This window comes from Tachypleus tridentatus, chromosome 10 (assembly GCF_004210375.1).
Source record: "Tachypleus tridentatus isolate NWPU-2018 chromosome 10, ASM421037v1, whole genome shotgun sequence".
NCBI classification, from domain to species: domain Eukaryota; kingdom Metazoa; phylum Arthropoda; class Merostomata; order Xiphosura; family Limulidae; genus Tachypleus; species Tachypleus tridentatus.
Genome location: NC_134834.1, coordinates 102,177,698 through 102,197,544, shown reverse-complemented (window position 1 = coordinate 102,197,544; position 19,847 = coordinate 102,177,698). Strand labels below are relative to the sequence as shown.

The following is a 19,847-nucleotide window of genomic DNA, read 5'->3' as shown; positions in this document are numbered from 1 at the left end:
AGTAGAGAACACATGAAAATCAAAATGTCAGTATATTATTCAAAAAGCCCCAACATAATATGACTGCAGTTACAACATAAAGCACTTAAACATGAAAAAGAGAACTGTTTTTGTTGTTTTTAATTAATCACAAAGCTACACAGTGGGCTATCTGTGGTCTGTCCACCACAGGTATCAAAACCTGAATACTACCATTGTAAGTCTGCAGACTTCTGTGCCACTAGGAGGAAAAAATGTATTTACATAATCCATTTTGAACATGAACTCAGACATGATGGAGAAACAAAAACAAATTAAATGAAAGTTAGGATTCACATGTAATAACAGACACACAGGATGTCATGGAAATACTCAACTATTTAAAATAGACTATCATAAAAAAAGATAACTAAGTGATAAAATAAAAAAAACTTCTTATGAGAGTGGAAGAAATAAAATAAAACTTTCTACAAACAATTCAAAGAAGCCATTACATGTGAATATCCTTTTTGAAAATATTCAAATAGTCCATTCAAGTTCTAACAGGTTTAAATCCTGACCATAACCAACACAAAAACTGTCTGGTTTAGGAATTCCCTGAAAATGTTAGCAATTGAAATACAAGATAAAATGTAATTAATGTATAATTCATAAACATTATAATAAAGATACAAGATTGAAACATGGGAGACTAGAGAACCAAATAAACTAATCAAATAATTAAATTTCAAGAGGAAGAACCCCCCAAAAGCAACAACATACTCAACTGTAATGGTACCCCCCACACTTGTGTACAAAAATGAAACATCTATATACTCTTAAAATCATTATCAGCAACCAATAACCAGAAACAACTTTACTAAAACTGTACATAAGTTTTTTTTTTGTGAACTTTAACCCACTCATTTCCAAACCTTTGCTGAAATCTCAACATAATGATGGTCTAACATGAAACAATACCCTGTCAAAACTGCTTGTTTTCACCCAAGTAAGTATCAGATTTCATTCAAATTTTTGTATTATAGCATGTTCTGGACAGTCAGTACAGAGAAATACAATTTAGATACAAACTAATCAAACTTAAGCATAAATTACTAAATGTGACAATTCCAGATGAATGATTACAACAACTTTACCATAAATCCATACCTAGTTGATCGTGCTGGTTTTGGAGGAGGAACTTTGGATTGACCACCAACCCCGTCTTGTGGTGAACTAAGCATGGTGGGACTGAACAAGTCTGAGTCTATCGAGCTTCCATCAGATCCAAGTGGAACTTCAGGGCATGATACCTGCTTCAAAAGAGTGGATCCAGAACCTGGAACTTGACGTACCCCAGGTAAAACCAATGGATGGCGACGCTGATGTTGTTTTAGGACGGGAAACGGCTTGGAACGGTCTCGAGGTGGCAAGGGAAGAAGATTAGCTGAACCATCAATTACCTCTAGCTCAGGGTTCACAGTGACATGTACACTAGACAAAAATGTTTGTTCATCTTCAGCCTGACAAATTTCACCTATGGATCTTGCATTTTCTGGGACTGATGATGACCTTACAACAGCAGCTGGAGGGGGAGGAGGTGCTCCAAGTCCTGCTCTTGCAACTCCAGTATGAGGAAGAACATTTGCTGCTGGTCTCGTTACTGCCGCATTTTGGATTGCAGAAGCTCGAGAGCTTGCTGGAAGCCCATGTTTATTGCCTCTAACTTTAGGCCTCACAGGACCACTTTTACGAAGCATGCGTAGTGGGTTAGAGTCCATTGTGTCTTCAGTATCTGATGAGTCTGTTGTTGTAAGCAGGGTGGGTTGAGACTTCGTGTTCTGACTGCTGTTATCAGTAGGTGATGACTGATGAATAGTACTGTGTTGGATGCCACCATTTGTAATACCACTACCACATTTTGTGATAGATTTCACAGTATGTAAACCAAGTTGGTTTGTACTTGCTGTAACTGGTGTTTGCTTAGTTAAAGTATGCTGAATGACTGTGGCAGATGATGCGTGCTGACTCTGAACAGGATCTCTTGCACGAGAGCGAGATTCTTGAATGGTTGAATGATGGTGAGTGTGAAGTGAGTTATTATTGTGGTTTCTATGGTGAGATTCATTAGAATGCTGCCTCGTATCACTGTTTGAAGAATGGGAGGTACTGTGCTGGCCCTTGTCCACTAGAACGTTGTACGCTTCACGTGCTTCCTCTGTGAGGATATCTTGTACACTTGGGATAGCCTGAGTCTCTGCACTAAAGTTTCGTCGTTCTGGCTTTGGGCTAGGTTTTAACTTGAAAGAAAACTTAGTTCTGGTTGGGGTAGTTGGTGTTTTAGGGCTCTCTAGAGCTGTATCAGAGCCTGATTTGTTTTCCACTTCCAGCATGCTACGACTGGCCAACTCTTTAGCCATAGCAATAGCACAGTCTAGTGTATGCTGGTCAGCTGCTGAAATTGGTTTCACAGTGGCCTGCTTCTTTTTCCCACCTTCTCGATTACAAACTTTCGAAGTAATTTCTTTTATCTCATTCCTAACATTGTTGTTCTCATTAGATTGTTGCTCATCCAATTCTGGGTCTGGATTAGTTGATCCCAAAGCTTTAAAAACTTCATCCATCAATGATGGTCCAAAATCTAGAGTCTTCAAAAAATAATGATTATTGTATGAAATAATAATATAGCAACAGTCAGATAAATTGTTATTGTTATTTTGAATTATGCACAAAGCTACACAATGGGCTATCTGTGCTCTGCCCACCACGGGTATCAAAACCCAGTTTTTAGCATTGGAAGTCTGCAGACATACTGCTGAGCCACTGGGGAACAACAAGATAAATATAGAAGAGATTATGAAAGAATTCATAAACAGATCATCACAAAGGAAGTCTACGTTTGGGAACATGTAGACTAGAGGACTAAATGAATCTTACTTCAATGAAAAGTGTGAATAATTATGTCCTAGATTGTATATATGTGTCATTTTCAAGAGTTCGCAAACATTTTAATTATTTTTATCAAACAACATGAACAGTTTTTCAGTAGATATAAACTTATCAAGGGTAATTACTAATTTTATTAATATTTGAAAACGTAATTCATGCAATGAAAGTTATTAGTAACCTTGTCAAGTATGATGGCCATCTTTTATACTGTGCAGTGTGCAGGAATAAATTCATGTGGCAGTTAATTTGTGACACATTTGTCTTTATTCTGTTAACATTTTGAAAACTGTTCACAACACCTCACTTATACAAACTTACATGGAAACCTTGAAGTATCGTGGCAACAAGATTACTCTGTGGCTGCATGTTTACAGCTTTCAGGTTCACGTAATCAGAGATTACCAATTTGTAATAAACCCCCCCCCCCATCGGGTGTAAAAAATCTACGCCCCTGGCAACAATGTATGCAATTTGTTACATCAGTGCAGCAACCTGGAACAAAAAACTTTCTATTATCAATGGTAATTGTTTTAAAAACTGTTAGCGTGACCAAGAGAACTTGTTTAAAAAAAAAAAAAAAGGACAACAGTTACTTTAATTATTTTTACGTCCTGGGACAACCAAACATTAAAATGTGAATCAAATGAGTAAATGTAACATATCCTCAAGACTAAAATCTTTCAAGAAAAATACCTCAAAACGTGGACTTTCCACAGATGGGAAATCCTCTTCATCACTGATCTCGTGGTATTCATGGTCAGGTCCAAGATTCAGTTTATGTACATCAGTATTAGTTTTAATGACCTCTGTGGACTTGACCATCTTGTTAGTTTCCAAGTTTACTTGGTAATCCTTCTCACACAGACTTCCAGCATCTGACCAAGTTTCTAATATCAAAGGAAAGAATTTCTTATTGTTAATTATATTTAAAACATGTTTTGTATTCTAATTTTGTCACTTGATAACCTTAAAAATTATTGACCTCAAAACCAAATTCACAACTTTATGATTATGATTACTTTACATGTTCTTGAAAAATTACCAACAAATGTCATTTTTATGGTTTAAATGTTTAAAATTCACTTTAACAATTTCAATTCTCTTATATTTCATCCATAATTTTTATTTGCAATATTAAAGTGAACAAAGTAATCATTCCTCCTACAAATGTTCATTAAGAAATTCTTTTGAAAAATACACCTTAACTACAAACTGACTCGCTCAATATTTACATGTTAGCAAATAAACCTGCTATAGTGCCATTTCTGCTGTCAGCATTGAAGTTAAGCATGAAGAGAGTCAACTATTAATGACACTTACTCTGCATAAATTTGTAAAACAAAAAGGATGTAAAATGTACTTGAATTATTCATACACATTTTTATTTCACATTTAAACAGCTGTTAAGCTGGAATGTTAAAAATGCATAAAGGAAGTAACAAAACACACAGAATAGAAAAAGGAAAAGTGCCAAATGCTTGCACACAAAAAAAAAAATGTTTCGAGTTCTGTCTAATCCTTTAAGTCAACAAAAACAAATTTATTGACCATTACAGCTTTACAGGTCAGGGAGTAACCAACCTGCTGCAGGACCACTTTTGCCATCATTAAGAAAATTTGATTTGGTCAAAAGAGGAGTACGGTCAGAAAGGTCAGAAGAAGCACGGGCTAATAAATTACTTGGTTCTCCATCATCTTGAGGTTTATCTAAACAAAACAGGAAGAAAAATGGTCAACATAAGCTTTGTTACATTACCAATTAACATTTTACAAAAATATTGTTTTTTAACAAATGATGCATTTTACTTGTTTCACCAAGCTAACTACATTATGTAACACAAATTTTATTCCTGGATAGTATGTGTTATTTCTTAATTGTTTATGTTGTAAAAGTAGAGAAAATGACCATTATTCCCTTCAAACTTTGCTTTTGTGACCTGGATAATATTTTCTATGTAAAAACAGGCAAATTTACACATTTTCATTTACATGTGGTCTGAATAAAACAACATATGAATCAAGATTTACATGTATTTATACTAAAGTTATACAAAAATGTTTAGCAGTGAGTAGTTTTTCGAGATTTGCGACTATAAATCACTTTCACGTATCAGCCCACAAATGTAGTCTCCCATCATGTTTTTGTTATATTCTCTCAGGTCACAAAAGCAAAATTTGATGAGAAAAAAATAAAAGGTATTTTCCATTTACTTTAGGCATAAGCAATTGGGAAATAACACTTTCTGCCCAGGAACAAGAAAAAGTAAAACATTTTGTTACATAGTGCTATTTTGAACAAGTAGTTTGGAGGGTGAGATTGCAAATCTAACATTTAAAGAAAGATATTGAAAAAGCCACAAACCAATCTAAAATAAAACATAATGGCTTTGCTAAGATATAAAACAATGGATAAAATTATAACACAAGTTAAATCAACACAGAGTACATTTTGCACTTCAACACAAAACTTAATATTACAGCAGAAAAATTGTCCGAGTCCATTACAATAATTCAACAGACAAAACTAATAAATTACAAGACAGCAGATATACATTGGTGCATTCATAGTGCTAAACCTGATAAATGTTGCTTTCATGAATTTAAAAACCTTTAAAATAAACTAACAGCAACCAGATGAACTTGAATAACTTTAATAGATAAGCAGACACAAACATAAAAATCTCACACTTTATAACCTGTAGTGAAAACAGTAGACTTGGTATGTGACTGTAGCCATTTCATCATCTGGTTTGGTTTGAATTTTGTACAAAGCTACTCGAGGGCTATCTACACTAGCTGTCCCTAATTTAGCAGTGTAAGACTAGAAGGAAGGCAGCTAGTAATCACCACCCACTGCCAATTCTTGGGCTACTCTTTTACAAATGAATAGTTGGGATTGACTGTCATATTATAATGCCCCCATGGCTGAAAGGGTGAGCATGTTTGGTGTGAGAGGGATTCGAACGAGTGACCCTCAGACTACGAGTTGAGTGCCTTAACCACCTGGCCATGCTGGGCCTTCCTCATCTGAAATAAAAGTTTATGAACGAAACTGACTGTATTTTGGTCATGCTTGTCAGAAAATTGTTTGGCATAATGTTGCCATCTTTTCACTATTTCAGATCTTAAATTTCCTGGTTTTTATATTTTATATTAGTTAGAAAGTTATAGCCTTAGATAAAATTCACAAAATACAAAAACTCTAAAGAAATTTAACTACATGTAGTGTTAATGCAAAAATTCACTAAAGATTTGTAGAAAAGTTATAATTTTCCAATACTGAAAATGTATTTCTGATAGCTACTTACCTCCAGTAACAAAATCAGCTATTCTCATTCAGTGCTGCCCTCTATATGCAAACTTCTTTGTGCATACCACAAACCTTGTGCTCCCCCCTGCTATCTGACATGTCTCTTATACAAATTATCACACATCATCTCTTAACCAAGAGTAGTGTAACATGCTCATGTGGCTTCCTCTACCAAACTATCACTTTGAAGTTTAGCAGAAAAAATAAGCACTGGAGAAAGTTGGGAGAAAAAGTGGAAGATTTAAGTGGTGTTATGTTAAGTACCTATTGGAAATACTTTTTCAGTATAGGAAAGGTATATCTTCCAATACAATACTTACCACCACTCACAAGGTTAGCCAGAATCCCATATTGAACAGGAGAAGGTACTGATGCAAGAGAATAAAAGAAGTACCACCAAATGTGTCCACAGGATACTCCTGACAAGGAGAGATATAGATCAGAAAAGGGGAACCACATCTCTTCTGAGCCAAGTATTCTCTTCACCCACGTGTAAAGTGTGTAATACATAAGGGCAGAAACTGTGAGGTGCAGAGTGGCTAAGGTGAAGCAGACCATACTTGGTAATTACATTCAAACCTACTTGCCGAGCACTGCTGTTCATACGAGGGCAGGATGAAGATCATATCTTCAACTAAAAACAAAAAATCAGGGACTATGACTACCAATTTTTGGGTATGTCACGAGGATCATCATGTATTGAAAAGATGTCTATTGTAAATGATTAACTCCCTCAGCTGTGGCATAAGTCAGCACTATTCAACAGTAATAACATCCCCAAAAGAATAGAACAAGAGGTGGGCAATGATATCACTGGAACAATCTCACGTACTCCTACTGTACCAAAGATGGAGAAATTGGGAAAGATGCAACCCAAACTCATGCTAGGACTTATGTTGATTAATTCACTCTGATCCAAAACTTCTACACTGGGAACCCTATTTCCACAGTAAGGTAGGATGAGGTCTTCCAATTGAAGAGGTGAACTGCAATTGCAATGGCACAACCCCAGTGTTTATGTAATGTGTATCAGGAGTTCACATTATCCAGTGAAGTGATGACTCAACTCCCATGGTTGTGTAAATGGTGTCAAGAGGCCTCACTGACCAGAAAGATGATAGCTCAACTCCCATAGTTGTGTAAATGGTATCAAGAGGCCTCACTGACCAGAAAGATGATGGCTCAACTCCCATAATTGTGTAAATGGTATCAAGAGGCCTCACTGACCAGAAAGATGATGGCTCAACTCCCATAGTTGTGTAAATGGTATCAGGAGACCAGGTCAACCAGCAAAGTGACAGCTCATTTCCACTGGAGGCCATGAAACATTTATACCAGCAGAAGACTCTGCCCTACTGGTCTAGGGTGAAGATGGGATATAGAAAGGAGGAACAAAAGAAAAGGATGAAAACTCCTACTGAGTTGCAAAGGTCTTTGACAGAAAGGAACAAATCAGGATAATGAAGATAGGTAAGGTGATAAAGGGTACACAAAATGTCAATTTACAAATAAGTCAGACCATTGACACACACAACTGAAGAGAAGACATGTTTTAAGGGACAGAATGGAATAAGGAGCACAAGTAAAGCAGTTCAAATGAAAATAAAGTGAGGGTAGAAAGGACTACATTAATGTTCCAATCCAGAAGAGCAGGACACCTTGGAGACCTCCAAATTTGGAAGGAATGCATAAAGATGGTAGAAACAAAGGAAATAGAAACCATACAGTATCAAGAAAATCAGAAAGTATGGTATAGGGCTGATAGATATCTATAAAGCAAGGAGACCAAAGACTCAAATAGCTTGGTGAAAAATCCCACTATAAGAATCACAAAAGGCCTGTCAGCAGGAAATACCCCATCTGCATACTAATAGTGAAAGACTTTCCACTCATACCATGCCGATGTAGTTCCTACGGAAGGTGGCAATATGGAAGTAACTAACAAGAGAAGACTTAATGTGAAACAGAAGCATCTCATCAAGGACTGCACAAACACCAGGTGCGAATAAGCATGATAGGGAGGACTCAACAAGAGAAATAACCTAATAAAGCAATAAGTTGTTTGGTTGGTTTGGTGCTTTATGGCACAAAGCAGCTTGGCAATCTGTGCCAGAACATCCAGTAAAAAGTTAAAATTAAAGTATATTTAGTAAAATTCATAAGGAAATTAAGGTAAAACAAAACAAAATTTAAAAAAACATAAACAGCATTAAAACCAATGCTTATATCCAGTCTACAGCAGTAAGAGAAAAGCTACAGTAATACTAGTTGTAAAGGACTTTCTGTAGCATAACTGTAATTATCATAACTTGCCAGGATGACTAACAGGTAGTTCAAACAGCATCGTTAGTCACCTGAAGTTGGCCTTGTCCTGCTTTTGAGTTATTTGACATTACTGCCATTTTCAAATTTCAAATCAAACTAGATGGACTTTGATTCTCAAAAGGAAATCACATGAAAAAGGTCTAATGTATAAATTAAAGAACTTAAATAGCATTAAAAAGATTAATGGCCTTTAAAAAACTAAAATCATTTCCAAGGTGGACAGTGTCACCATCACCAATAACACTGTCTAATGTTATGGACAGAACATGCTAAAAATGGTGCCGTTGTTGAGAGTCCTAACGATGGCAAGACACTAAAATGTGGCTTATTGTGACCTGTGTGTTACACAGACAACACATTGGTGCATCAGTCCCAGATAAAAGAAAACGATGAATTAAGAAACTGACCAATGCATAGTCTAGTTAGAACAGCTTCCTCTTTCTGATCCTTACAGAAGCAAGACGGCCAAAGTCGCATTGCTCACTCCAAGTCAACTGCCAACTGGCATGGAGCTGAGCCTTGAATACATGACCTACAGCAATCAGATGAGAGGGATACACATAAAGGCAGTTGTGGGACCAATCCTAGCTGAAGGCATTGATAGCTCAAAGCATGTGTATGCAATACAGGAACCCAAAAGAAGGGCAACTTGATATTAAAACCCATGGTAAACCAGTTTTAATTGCTTGCTGCAAAAGCAAATCTTGAACCACCTCTGACAGATGTTGACAGGTCACTGAATGTAAAGGAAGAAAGAAAATGAGGAAGGAGAAACAGAAGGGAGACAGAAATTAATAACAAAATCAATTTGACCAAATTCATATCACTCATTGATCATCGACAAAAGGAGACTACACTCTTGGTTCCACCAGATCCAATCCCACAAGGTAGTCATCAGTACTAGTAGTGATGGATCCTAGGTCACCAAGGAAATCAACAAAAAGAAATACCCAAATCAAAAGAAATGGGTAAGGGTTAAGAATAGGTGCTACATGAGGTTCTGATCAAGATAAATTGGCTACAAAAGCCATATGTGTTGATTATTGGTGAGCTGATGTTACCCCAAGCTTGATGGTTTCTGGGACTGTACCAAATATAGAACATTTGAGAAAAGGTACAAGATGCAAGTCCCTGAGATATGTGGAGGATAAGACCCAAACCAATATCGCATCCCTACCTATAAGTTCCTAACAAAGAAACCATGTATTTAATGCCAGAAACAAAAATGAAATGTGGGCTAATGTAAGGGCATCTGCAAAAAAAAAACCCAAGGATATCTGTGGAGGACATCATGAAATAGATGTGTGGAAGAAAGATACTGTAGAGTATTAGTTATGGTAAGATGAAGGTGAGAATATTAGACAATGGTAGGCCTAACATTCAAGAACTGTATGTACTCAAATATCAGGGGAGGAAGGTAGTACCAAAAAGGGTTGAGAAGGGTGCTCATATAAGAAAGAAAAAGTAAACAGGAGATAGATGAAAAGATATACCACAAAGCTGTGACACAAAATCCATGAAAACCAATGTAGGTACTTCTAGGTGATTCCTCAAGCTGCAAGTGGGAAGAAAAATGGCAAACTTTGAAGGTTGGAAAAGATGATTAAAATCCTTGTCAGTCTGAACAATTTCAGCCAACTCAAGAAAAGCCTATGTACAAAGGTTGAACCATATAGCATTCAGTGTCCCAACATTTAAAAGCAGAAAGATCCACTATATTATCAAAATGGTAATAAAGCTTTGGAATTCATAAATCAACAGAAATATAATGACAAGAATGAACTGGTATAAAAGATAATACTAAAAAAGGAACCACTTCATGTGGAAACAAAAGAATTCTTTGTCACACAGAAAGCAATAAGCACACAAAAGAAGATGTCTGAACTCAAATGGTGCTAAACAAGAAGTAAATGTCCAATAAGGAATGTAGAGGAAGTCACATGAGAGCATGTCATGCTGCTACTGGTTAAAAGATAATGTATGATAATTTGCATGAGAGAAATGTTAGAATATAGTAATTCCAAAAGAGAGGGATATCAAGGTTTGTGGCATGTGTAAAATAAAACGTTAGCATATAGAGGGCAGCACTGAACAAAAATAACTGATCTTGTGTGTAAGCATCATATTGGAAAAAATAAATGTCCATCTCTGTGGTTATTCCAATTCTCACTTGTCTGTTTTGCAGAATACGAACAGTTTTCACCAATCACTTAGATCTTTTCCAACAAAATGGAGTGATCTTGGAAAATAGTTCATCCTGGAGATATATGTAGGCTTTCATTCCTTTAAATGCTCAGTCTTTGTAGAATGTTTTGTTATACCTTTGGGACCAGATTTCTTACAAAATTCCCTTACTGATTTTGTACACAAGTTAAGAAATTTCAACCTCAGTAATTCACAAGTTTGCTGTATTTTCTACCCCAACTTAAGCTAGATACTGAAATGTTTATCACACATACAAACACACAAAATGTATGTAGTGTCACAGCTATAAATATAGATTTAAAATCAAAGTAGTTTCATGTAAATTTCTTAGGAAGATTAACCAATACTATCTGTTGCAAGTATAACAAAATAACAAATTGTGTATGCTTCTCTCAATGGCTAATCTCTCAAAGTCCAAAGTGTGAAGGAGCTGACGTGAAATATGTTATGCCGAGATTCTAATTTGTAACATACTACAATTAATTCTGCTACAAATAAAAACAACAAATAAAACTACTAACATGGTGTAACAATCTGCCTTGGTAGTTGGTTATATTTGTCTCCAAGAAATGAAATATCTCCAAAAAATGCTCCATCTAATCCAACATGCCCTGTGTGTTTTAGATCTCCTTGAGGTCCTGATATCATTTCTGGCCGTATCCTGTTGTGAGAAAAGCTAGTGACATATCTCCAAAAAAATATTTCTTTTAAAACAAAATGAAAATCCTTTAAATTATTTGTCAAAAGTTAGTAATTAGAAAATCAGAAAAAAATTTGACATGTTAAAATAAACATTTTATAACTGTTCAAACAAAAACCAAGCAAATCTACCATGATCTTTACTTATTTCTGTCCCCACTGTTTCTATTTCTAACCTCCAAAACCTTGTTGTAATATTATATTTTATTTTTATTATAAATTATTGTATATTATTCTATATTGCAAACCCATTATTGTTAGAATCTTTGACATCATATTGATTGTATTTCTTTGTTTTTGAATTTCGTGTAAAGCTACTTGAGGGCTATCTGTGCTAGCCATCCCTAATTTAGCAGTGTGAGACTACAGGGAAGGCAGCTAGTCATCACTACCCACTGCCAACTGTTGGGCTACTCTTTTACCAACAAATAGTGTGAGTGACCATCACATTATATTGCCCCCATGGCTGAAAGGGCAAGCATGTTTGGTGTGATGGGGATTCGAACCTGCAACCCTCATATTACAAGCAAAGTGCTTTAACCATCTGGCCATGCCAGGCCCCAACATCATACTGACCTCACACAGTTTAGTATAAAATGGTCACAATCACTCTCATTCATAAATCTAAGTGAGATGGGCAGGAACAAAAAAAGTAAAGGTGTTCTAAAGATTTACTTTCACTTCTACAATTTTCATTTTAAATACAATATCCTCTCTATTGTTACCTTCTTTTACAATCACCCCCTACCTAAGGTAAAATGGGAATAAAAGATTAGAGAGGAGCCTTTCATTTCCAAGACAGAATTAGTAGATAAAAGACCTTCAAAGATGAAACACAGAACTTAAATCGAAGCAACACAGCAACCTCCAGAGAGGAAACTTACACAGAAACAAGGAAGTAAAAAGACCCTAAACAATCATCCCAAATGGCAACCATGGATAACGTGTATGTGATATCATTGCAATAAAGGCACACTGATGAAACTGATGAACCCTTCACAGACATACATGTGATATTGCTGCAAACAAACTCCCAGTTTCAGAGTCTAATGAGTGTGAAAAGTCACCAAATGCAGAACTCTCAAAGTTATGGTTTCAAACTGTTCTCACACATAGCTGTTCTTTAACAAATTGATTAGCATTCTTTAAATGTGTATGGACCCAAGGTAACTGTGAATGCAGTTTGGATTCCTTCATAAAAAACCCTACTTTTCATCATGGTGTCAACTGTATACATGATATACAGAACCAGCCAGAAAGTCAAGTGAAGATGGAAATCTACAGCTATGTGAAGGACAAGGAAGACAACTAGGAAACAAAAATTCTTAATTCTTACAAACACAGGATTGTCAAAAGGTCTGTAAAGCCACTCTGGTTATTATCATACGTTTATGGAGACACAACTACAAGCAGATCTTTAAAATACAAAATTAAGAGAACATAAACCTCTAACAGAATCAAAAATAACCTCTTTGGATCCCTTGACCAAAAGGAAAGGAACCTCCTGATGTCAAAAATTGACTTGAAGTCAATATATGAGCAGATGAAAAGAAATAGAGATCATCATAAGAGATGAAGGGCAGTCCAAAAATAGCCCTAGGCCCTCTATATATCAAAAGGACTCTTTACCAAAAGTAACATTTTTTAACAATAAAAACATTTCCAATAGGTACTTACCTCAACATCCATAGCAATCTCAAACTTTATTTATGCTCTAGGCATTGGTAAATCTTATAAACAGTGCACCAGTCTTTTATACCCATATATTCCTGTATCACATTTGTTAATCATATAGATACCTTCCACCAATCCCATTGTGACCTCTATACTAGCACATAGTTCCCTCAGACATTTCAGCACAATCCTCAGTTTCAAACATTACCATGAACAAACCCCCAAACACTGGCAAATCAGTAGGGATGAAAAGTGGAAAGTAGGTGAGTGGACACAAGTACCTATCAGAAATACATTTAATGTGTTAGAAGTTAAACTTCTCAAATGGTATAACCCACACTCTCATATAACCAAAATCTCACATTGGAAAGGTAGGGGGGATGGTGAAAGTGCAAAAATAAATAATCATGTGGAGACCAACCACTATGGAAAATAGTAGGTGTGCAACATTAAATACAAGGCCCACCTGTGTGGTATAGCACTATTTCTGGAACAGTTATATTCTTTACCCAGTAACAAAAAAAAAAAAAAAAAAAAGTTTTCTGCTCTATTAGTAAGTGTTAATACCCATACCAGCCATCCTGAGATACAGAGCAAGCTTAATTTCTACCAGAGTAAATGGGCAATTATAGTCATGTGGACGATTAGCCTGAAAGGAAAGAGACGATCGCTCTGCCTATATCTAAGATATATCTATATCTTAGCCTATATGGCTAAGAAGGTGGGAGATGAAGCAGAAGTGCTATATGCAAGCTTTCATCAAGAGTATCAGAAATGCTCTGGACATCAGAGAGCAAGATCAAATGAGGTCAGAAGTATACTATCCACTGACCTTTCAAATCTTGTCCCACATGACTTTGGAACTGGTGGTAGAAAAGATGCTATAAGTGTATTTAATCCAAGATTCCTTCTGGCTTTGATGTCTGACCTGGTCCAACTTCCATTGGGTAGGTGGCATCAACCATGGCCATTCTCTCTCAAAATAAGAAAATGATAGCTGATGTGTGGGTTACTGTCAACCATGCAAGAAAAGTAGAGAAAAATGAAGAGGAGCAGATACAGAGATCAATAGTAGTAAGAGATTGACTAGGTGCATGAAAATAAGTATTAGAACCAGTATCGAAGAGAGAAAGGTTGTAATCTTAGAGCATACACTCTATGGAACAACCCCTCCCATCAATATCAGGACCACTTCAGAGGAGATTATGTCCATTAAAATCCCCCAGGTTAAAAAGGGAGACAGTAACTGCTCAATAAGAACATCAAGGTCTGACTGATCAAAAGTCTCTTTAGGAGCTAGATAGAGAGAACAAATAGCGATGGTACAAACCAAAGAAACACATGTCTACAGCCTCCATAGGTGTATAGAGTGGCAAAGATAGGGTAGGTGCACATGCTGATCAACCAGCAGTGCCACCACTCCATGCTTTGACTGTGGCAGAAGCATGTAAATGTCAGTAACAGAACATTACTTGGTATCATAATTCTGTCTTTGTGAGTGGAGATTTGGTGCACCACAGAAATTCCTTGACTGGAGAAACCAGCAAGGGTCTCCAGCAAAGTAATATTCTATAAATCCCTCTCAACTGTAACTCCTCTTAAAGAATTCAAAGTTCCATGGAGAGTAACTTCAATGGGTATATCTCCAATGGCCTTTGATTTCAAGATGAGTTTGGCAAGTTGTGGTGAAGGTGTTTCCAGAGTGAATCTTCTTTACTGACCTGGGAGAGCCAGCAAGCCCCTTTAATCCCATTTGAATAAAGTGGTGCATTAGAGTTGGACCTCTCAACCATCAGGATCTTTTCCTCCCCTTCATGGTTCACTACACACAGTAAACATGTGTGGGGATGGTTACATCCAAAAGGAGATAAACTGAAAGTACAGAGCCTTCTCTGGTAGGCTCCTCGAGGGGATGTGGCAAGGACATCCATGTTCCACTAAGAGAAAAAACCCACTGAAGACAACGTGTTTCATTGTTTTTAAAATCAGAAAGACCTGGGTTGTAAGAATCACGGTCAGTAAGGAAAAAAAACCTTATCTGCTTTACTTGTGAGGTCCATGGTAGTACTATTTTGGAAACACTTCTCATACGCTTTACAGCAAAAGATGGGAAGGAGGCACAACTCGGGTTCTTTGTTGCAATGACACTTAGCTTTTCCAGTGCAAGTACTTCCTGTTGTCTTTAAATGTCTCTACATGTAGTTTAACTTTTTATGTATCAAAACTACCTGTAACAGTATTACTTGAAATTTTAGATGTAGCTACATGTATCATATGGTACAGATTTTATAATGCCTTATAGGCCTAATGTGTGTGTGTTATTTTATCGCTGCTAAGCTCACCAGGAAGTGATAAACTGTATTCCTGTGTTGAGCCAAGCACTGCATTTACAAAAATTACAAATGATTTTTGTGAATAGGAATACATAAAAAATCTTGGTGTATTAATTACTAACAGGAAAGTTTAAGTCGTATTTGTTACTGTACAAAACTTACTATGTTATGTTAAATTCAGTTACCCTATTAACCTTGCAGGTATCTGTTTACAAAAAACACCTTCAGAAACTATTCCTGTCACATTGCAAAACAACAGAGGGACTAACTGGTACTGTCACTTGCAGCAAGAACAATGAACAGATTTGATTCGTTATAATAATATAGTAAAATGACCAAAACAATAATAGAACAGACACCAAACCTTTTCCTAAAAGATGTATAATGATACTTGTTTTCATCCACATAGGTTCATGTTACATATAATAGGATATATCTTTTTTTTAATCAGAATATTAAAGAAAGTACTGGCATCACTTTTGTTGTAATTTTATTTTCAACCTCTATTTACAATAATTAGTAAACTTACATACTATCAATTGCTTATTTATTATCTTATATGTCAAAAAATTAACCACTCATGTTTTAAAGCATCCAAAAATTTATTACTTCCATTTTTGTAAAAGTATAGCATTTCATACAAGAGGTTAGCCCAATTGGAAAATCAAAACCTTCTGTCATAAAAACACTACAGAAGTTAGGTCAAGTGGAAAAATTAAAACAGTCCTATGAAAGAAACAGTGTTGAGGTTAGGCCAATAGAAAACTAAATCCTGTGAAAGAAACAATGTTGAGGTTAGGCCAATAGAAAACTAAATCCTGTGAAAGAAACAATGTTGAGGTTAGGCCAATAGAAAACTAAATTCTGTGAAAGAAACAATGTTGAGGTTAGGCCAATAGAAAACTAAATCCTGTGAAAGAAACAATGTTGAGGTTAGGCCAATAGAAAACTAAATCCTGTGAAAGAAACAATGTTGAGGTTAGGCCAATAGAAAACTAAATCCTGTGAAAGAAACAATGTTGAGGTTAGACCAATAGAAAACTAAATTCTGTGAAAGAAACAATGTTGAGGTTAGGCCAATAGAAAACTGAATCCTGTGAAAGAAATAATGCAAGTGGAAAAATTAAACAGTTCTATCATACTAACAATGCAGGTGGGAAATTAAACAAACAATTAAAACAATTAGGTTAAAAATGAAAATACACAACAACCACAAGTAGCCCCAGAAAAATAAGCACCACAGAATGGCAGAAACTCAAGTTTTAAGTAGTTACTGGCAGTAATAGTAGGACAGCATAGTTGACAAAATAAATTTTAAATTGAAGAAATTTAAATGTTCATTGAAGACACTCATTAACTGAGAGAAAGATTGCAAATTTGATGCCTACCTTCGTTTACTGGAATAAAGACCAGCCTTGCTACCTGTACGTGAGAAATTTGGCCTGTTAGTAGGCAAGTTCTGACCCAGGTAAGTGACAGTGTTAGCAGGATTGAAAAGTCCAGTTTTACCACTGTTGAGAACGCCTCTCCAGAGATTTGGACAATCAGATAATGGCCTGTTGGTATAAACATATTTTAGTTCCACATATATACATGGAGTTTTTGAAGTTAAAGCTCTTACTGGAGAGGAGTGTTTCTGAAAAGAATAAGGTACAAGAAAACAAAGATAACAGCTAGTTACTACTGTAGCTAAACAATCTAATTATAACTTTATGAGATAATCCTTTGCAGCATTTCCAAAGTGTGTAATTATATAATTTAATTATGTTTTACTTATTTGTGATGAAGCTTTTTTATATAGGATATTTTTCCAAATTGCTTGAATAATTAAATAGTTCTTACTTTTTGTCTAAAACAGTAATTACATCTCCAACTTTATAATGAAGCCAATCTTTTTTAGGCTTAGGTGTTATAGAAGTGTCACTGGAATCTTTCACTGTCTGCAGCTGCTCAGGTTTGCACTAAAATAAAAACAAATCATATTCTGTAAGTCAATAAAAGTTTTTTTCTGAAATAGCCATGCTACATAAAAGTTCACTCAAATCCATATCCTTAAAAACATTTTATCTATATACCAGTAGATGGCAGGATTCAAGCTACTATACTAACACAGTGTTAATTATACATGTTAAAAGTTCTACTTTAAAACTAAAAATCTAGAATGAAAATAACCACAGAAATCAAAACTACAGCAGTTTATATAAAGTATATATTATAGAACAAGTGACCCACTCATTAGAATCGGATATGGCAGATATAGTGCAACTGACATATTACACACTTTCTTCAACTTTCCCTCAGATGTCACTGTTAACAACCTTTATCAAACCAACAAAATGGAGTAAAAATGTTTGTTTGTCTGTTTTAGAATTTCCTGCAAAGCTATTCAAGGGTTATCTGCACTTGTCGTCCCTGATTTAGCAGTGTAAGACTAGAGTGAAGGCAGCCAATCACTACCACTCACTGCAAACTCTTGGGCTACTCTTTTACAAGTGAATAGAGGGATTAACCATAACATTATAATATAATGTCCCCATGGCAGAAAGGACGAGCATGTTTGGTGTGACGGGAATTCAAACCCGTGACCCTCAAATTACGAGTCGAGTGCCTTAACCACCTGGCCATGCCGAGCCTGTAGTAACAAATTTATCAATGTCTCTCATCCTTACTCACACATGCACACATTCTTGACACTTCTAGAGATATTTTTATTGTAAGTCGCAGCTAAAAAGCTTCACCAAATAAATTGTGGTGTAGTTTGTAAATCTTAACCATCCATATACAGACATATTTTAGAGCTACAAAAAATTTTTTCTCTTAATTCCAATATGAAACATACTATTAATATGGTTGAGATAATGTTCTAAGTTCAACCTGGTGTGTTGCTTACTGTTGCACAATCTGACAAAAGTTACTCACTGTTCCATGAAACAAGTTTGTCCTACTTTACTTTGTACAATTTTCATTTACTTGTTACAGATACTTTCAGCTAGGTCAGCCACAGAAAGAAGGTGAATGCAGTTTTAGCTCACTTCAGAGGCTCCAAGATATGCTCACTGTGAGCATTGTACATACCATGCAAACTGAATAAAGTGTACACACAGTTCATTTATTTAATTTTTTATTTGTATCCCACATTGCAACACAAAAATACGTCATTAATTGATTTGCTTCCCCCCCCACTGGCTGTTTAGACAAAAGTGTTTAATTTTCATTTTGATTTTGGCACTGCATGCTATCTTCTTTATTCTAACACTGTGCATTACTACTAATACTTGATGTTCTACTTCAGATTCATGTGTTACAGTACCACTGCCCAGACAGATTACAATGACTACATGTTACGGTACCACTCTGAGAAATGGCAATGGTCAGTGTTTTGTTGCTGTTTATCGAGGCGGTAATAGTCGGTGTTTTGTTGCTGTTTATCAAAGCAGTAATAGTGGGTGTTTTGTTGCTGTTTATCGAGACAGTAATAGTCGGTGTTTTGTTGCTGTTTATCGAAGCGGTAATAGTCGGTGTTTTGTTGCTGTTTATCGAGGCGGTAATAGTCGGTGTTTTGTTGCTGTTTATCGAAGCGGTAATAGTCGGTGTTTTGTTGCTGTTTATCGAGGCGGTAATAGTCGGTGTTTTGTTGCTGTTTATCGAGCGGTAATAGTCGGTGTTTTGTTGCTGTTTATCGAGGCGGTAATAGTCGGTGTTTTGTTGCTGTTTATCGAGCGGTAATAGTCGGTGTTTTGTTGCTGTTTATCGAGGCGGTAATAGTCGGTGTTTTGTTGCTGTTTATCGAGGCGGTAATAGTCGGTGTTTTGTTGCTGTTTATCGAGGCGGTAATAGTCGGTGTTTTGTTGCTGTTTATCGAGGCGGTAATAGTCGGTGTTTTGTTGCTGTTTATCGAGGCGGTAATAGTCGGTGTTTTGTTGCTGTTTATCGAGGCGGTAATAGTCGGTGTTTTGTTGCTGTTTATCGAGGCGGTAATAGTCGGTGTTTTGTTGCTGTTTATCGAGTACGGTAATAGTCGGTGTTTTGTTGCTGTTTATCGAGGCGGTAATAGTCGGTGTTTTGTTGCTGTTTATCGAGCGGTAATAGTCGGTGTTTTGTTGCTGTTTATCGAGCGGTAATAGTCGGTGTTTTGTTGCTGTTTATCGAGGCGGTAATAGTCGGTGTTTTGTTGCTGTTTATCGAGGCGGTAATAGTCGGTGTTTTGTTGCTGTTTATCGAGGCGGTAATAGTCGGTGTTTTGTTGCTGTTTATCGAGCGGTAATAGTCGGTGTTTTGTTGCTGTTTATCGAGGCGGTAATAGTCGGTGTTTTGTTGCTGTTTATCGAGTAGGTAATAGTCGGTGTTTTGTTGCTGTTTATCGAGGCGGTAATAGTCGGTGTTTTGTTGCTGTT

The 19,847-nt window shown here is 36.2% G+C and overlaps 1 protein-coding gene across 9 annotated transcripts in view; it reads right to left on the bottom strand.

Moving 5' to 3' along the window:
* Window positions 1-19,847, bottom strand: part of Ack-like (activated Cdc42 kinase-like) — a 75,484-nt gene that overhangs the window by 8,805 nt on the left and 46,832 nt on the right. For all 9 annotated transcript variants that reach the window (XM_076462920.1, XM_076462918.1, XM_076462926.1 and 6 more), the window contains exons 9-14: window positions 17,296-17,414; window positions 16,842-17,009; window positions 11,269-11,408; window positions 4,489-4,614; window positions 3,601-3,794; window positions 1,129-2,606 (exon numbers count right to left, since the gene is read on the bottom strand). In XM_076462920.1, coding sequence (XP_076319035.1) covers window positions 1,129-2,606; window positions 3,601-3,794; window positions 4,489-4,614; window positions 11,269-11,408; window positions 16,842-17,009; window positions 17,296-17,414 — 2,225 coding nt within the window. The remainder of the gene's footprint in view (window positions 1-1,128; window positions 2,607-3,600; window positions 3,795-4,488; window positions 4,615-11,268; window positions 11,409-16,841; window positions 17,010-17,295; window positions 17,415-19,847) is intronic.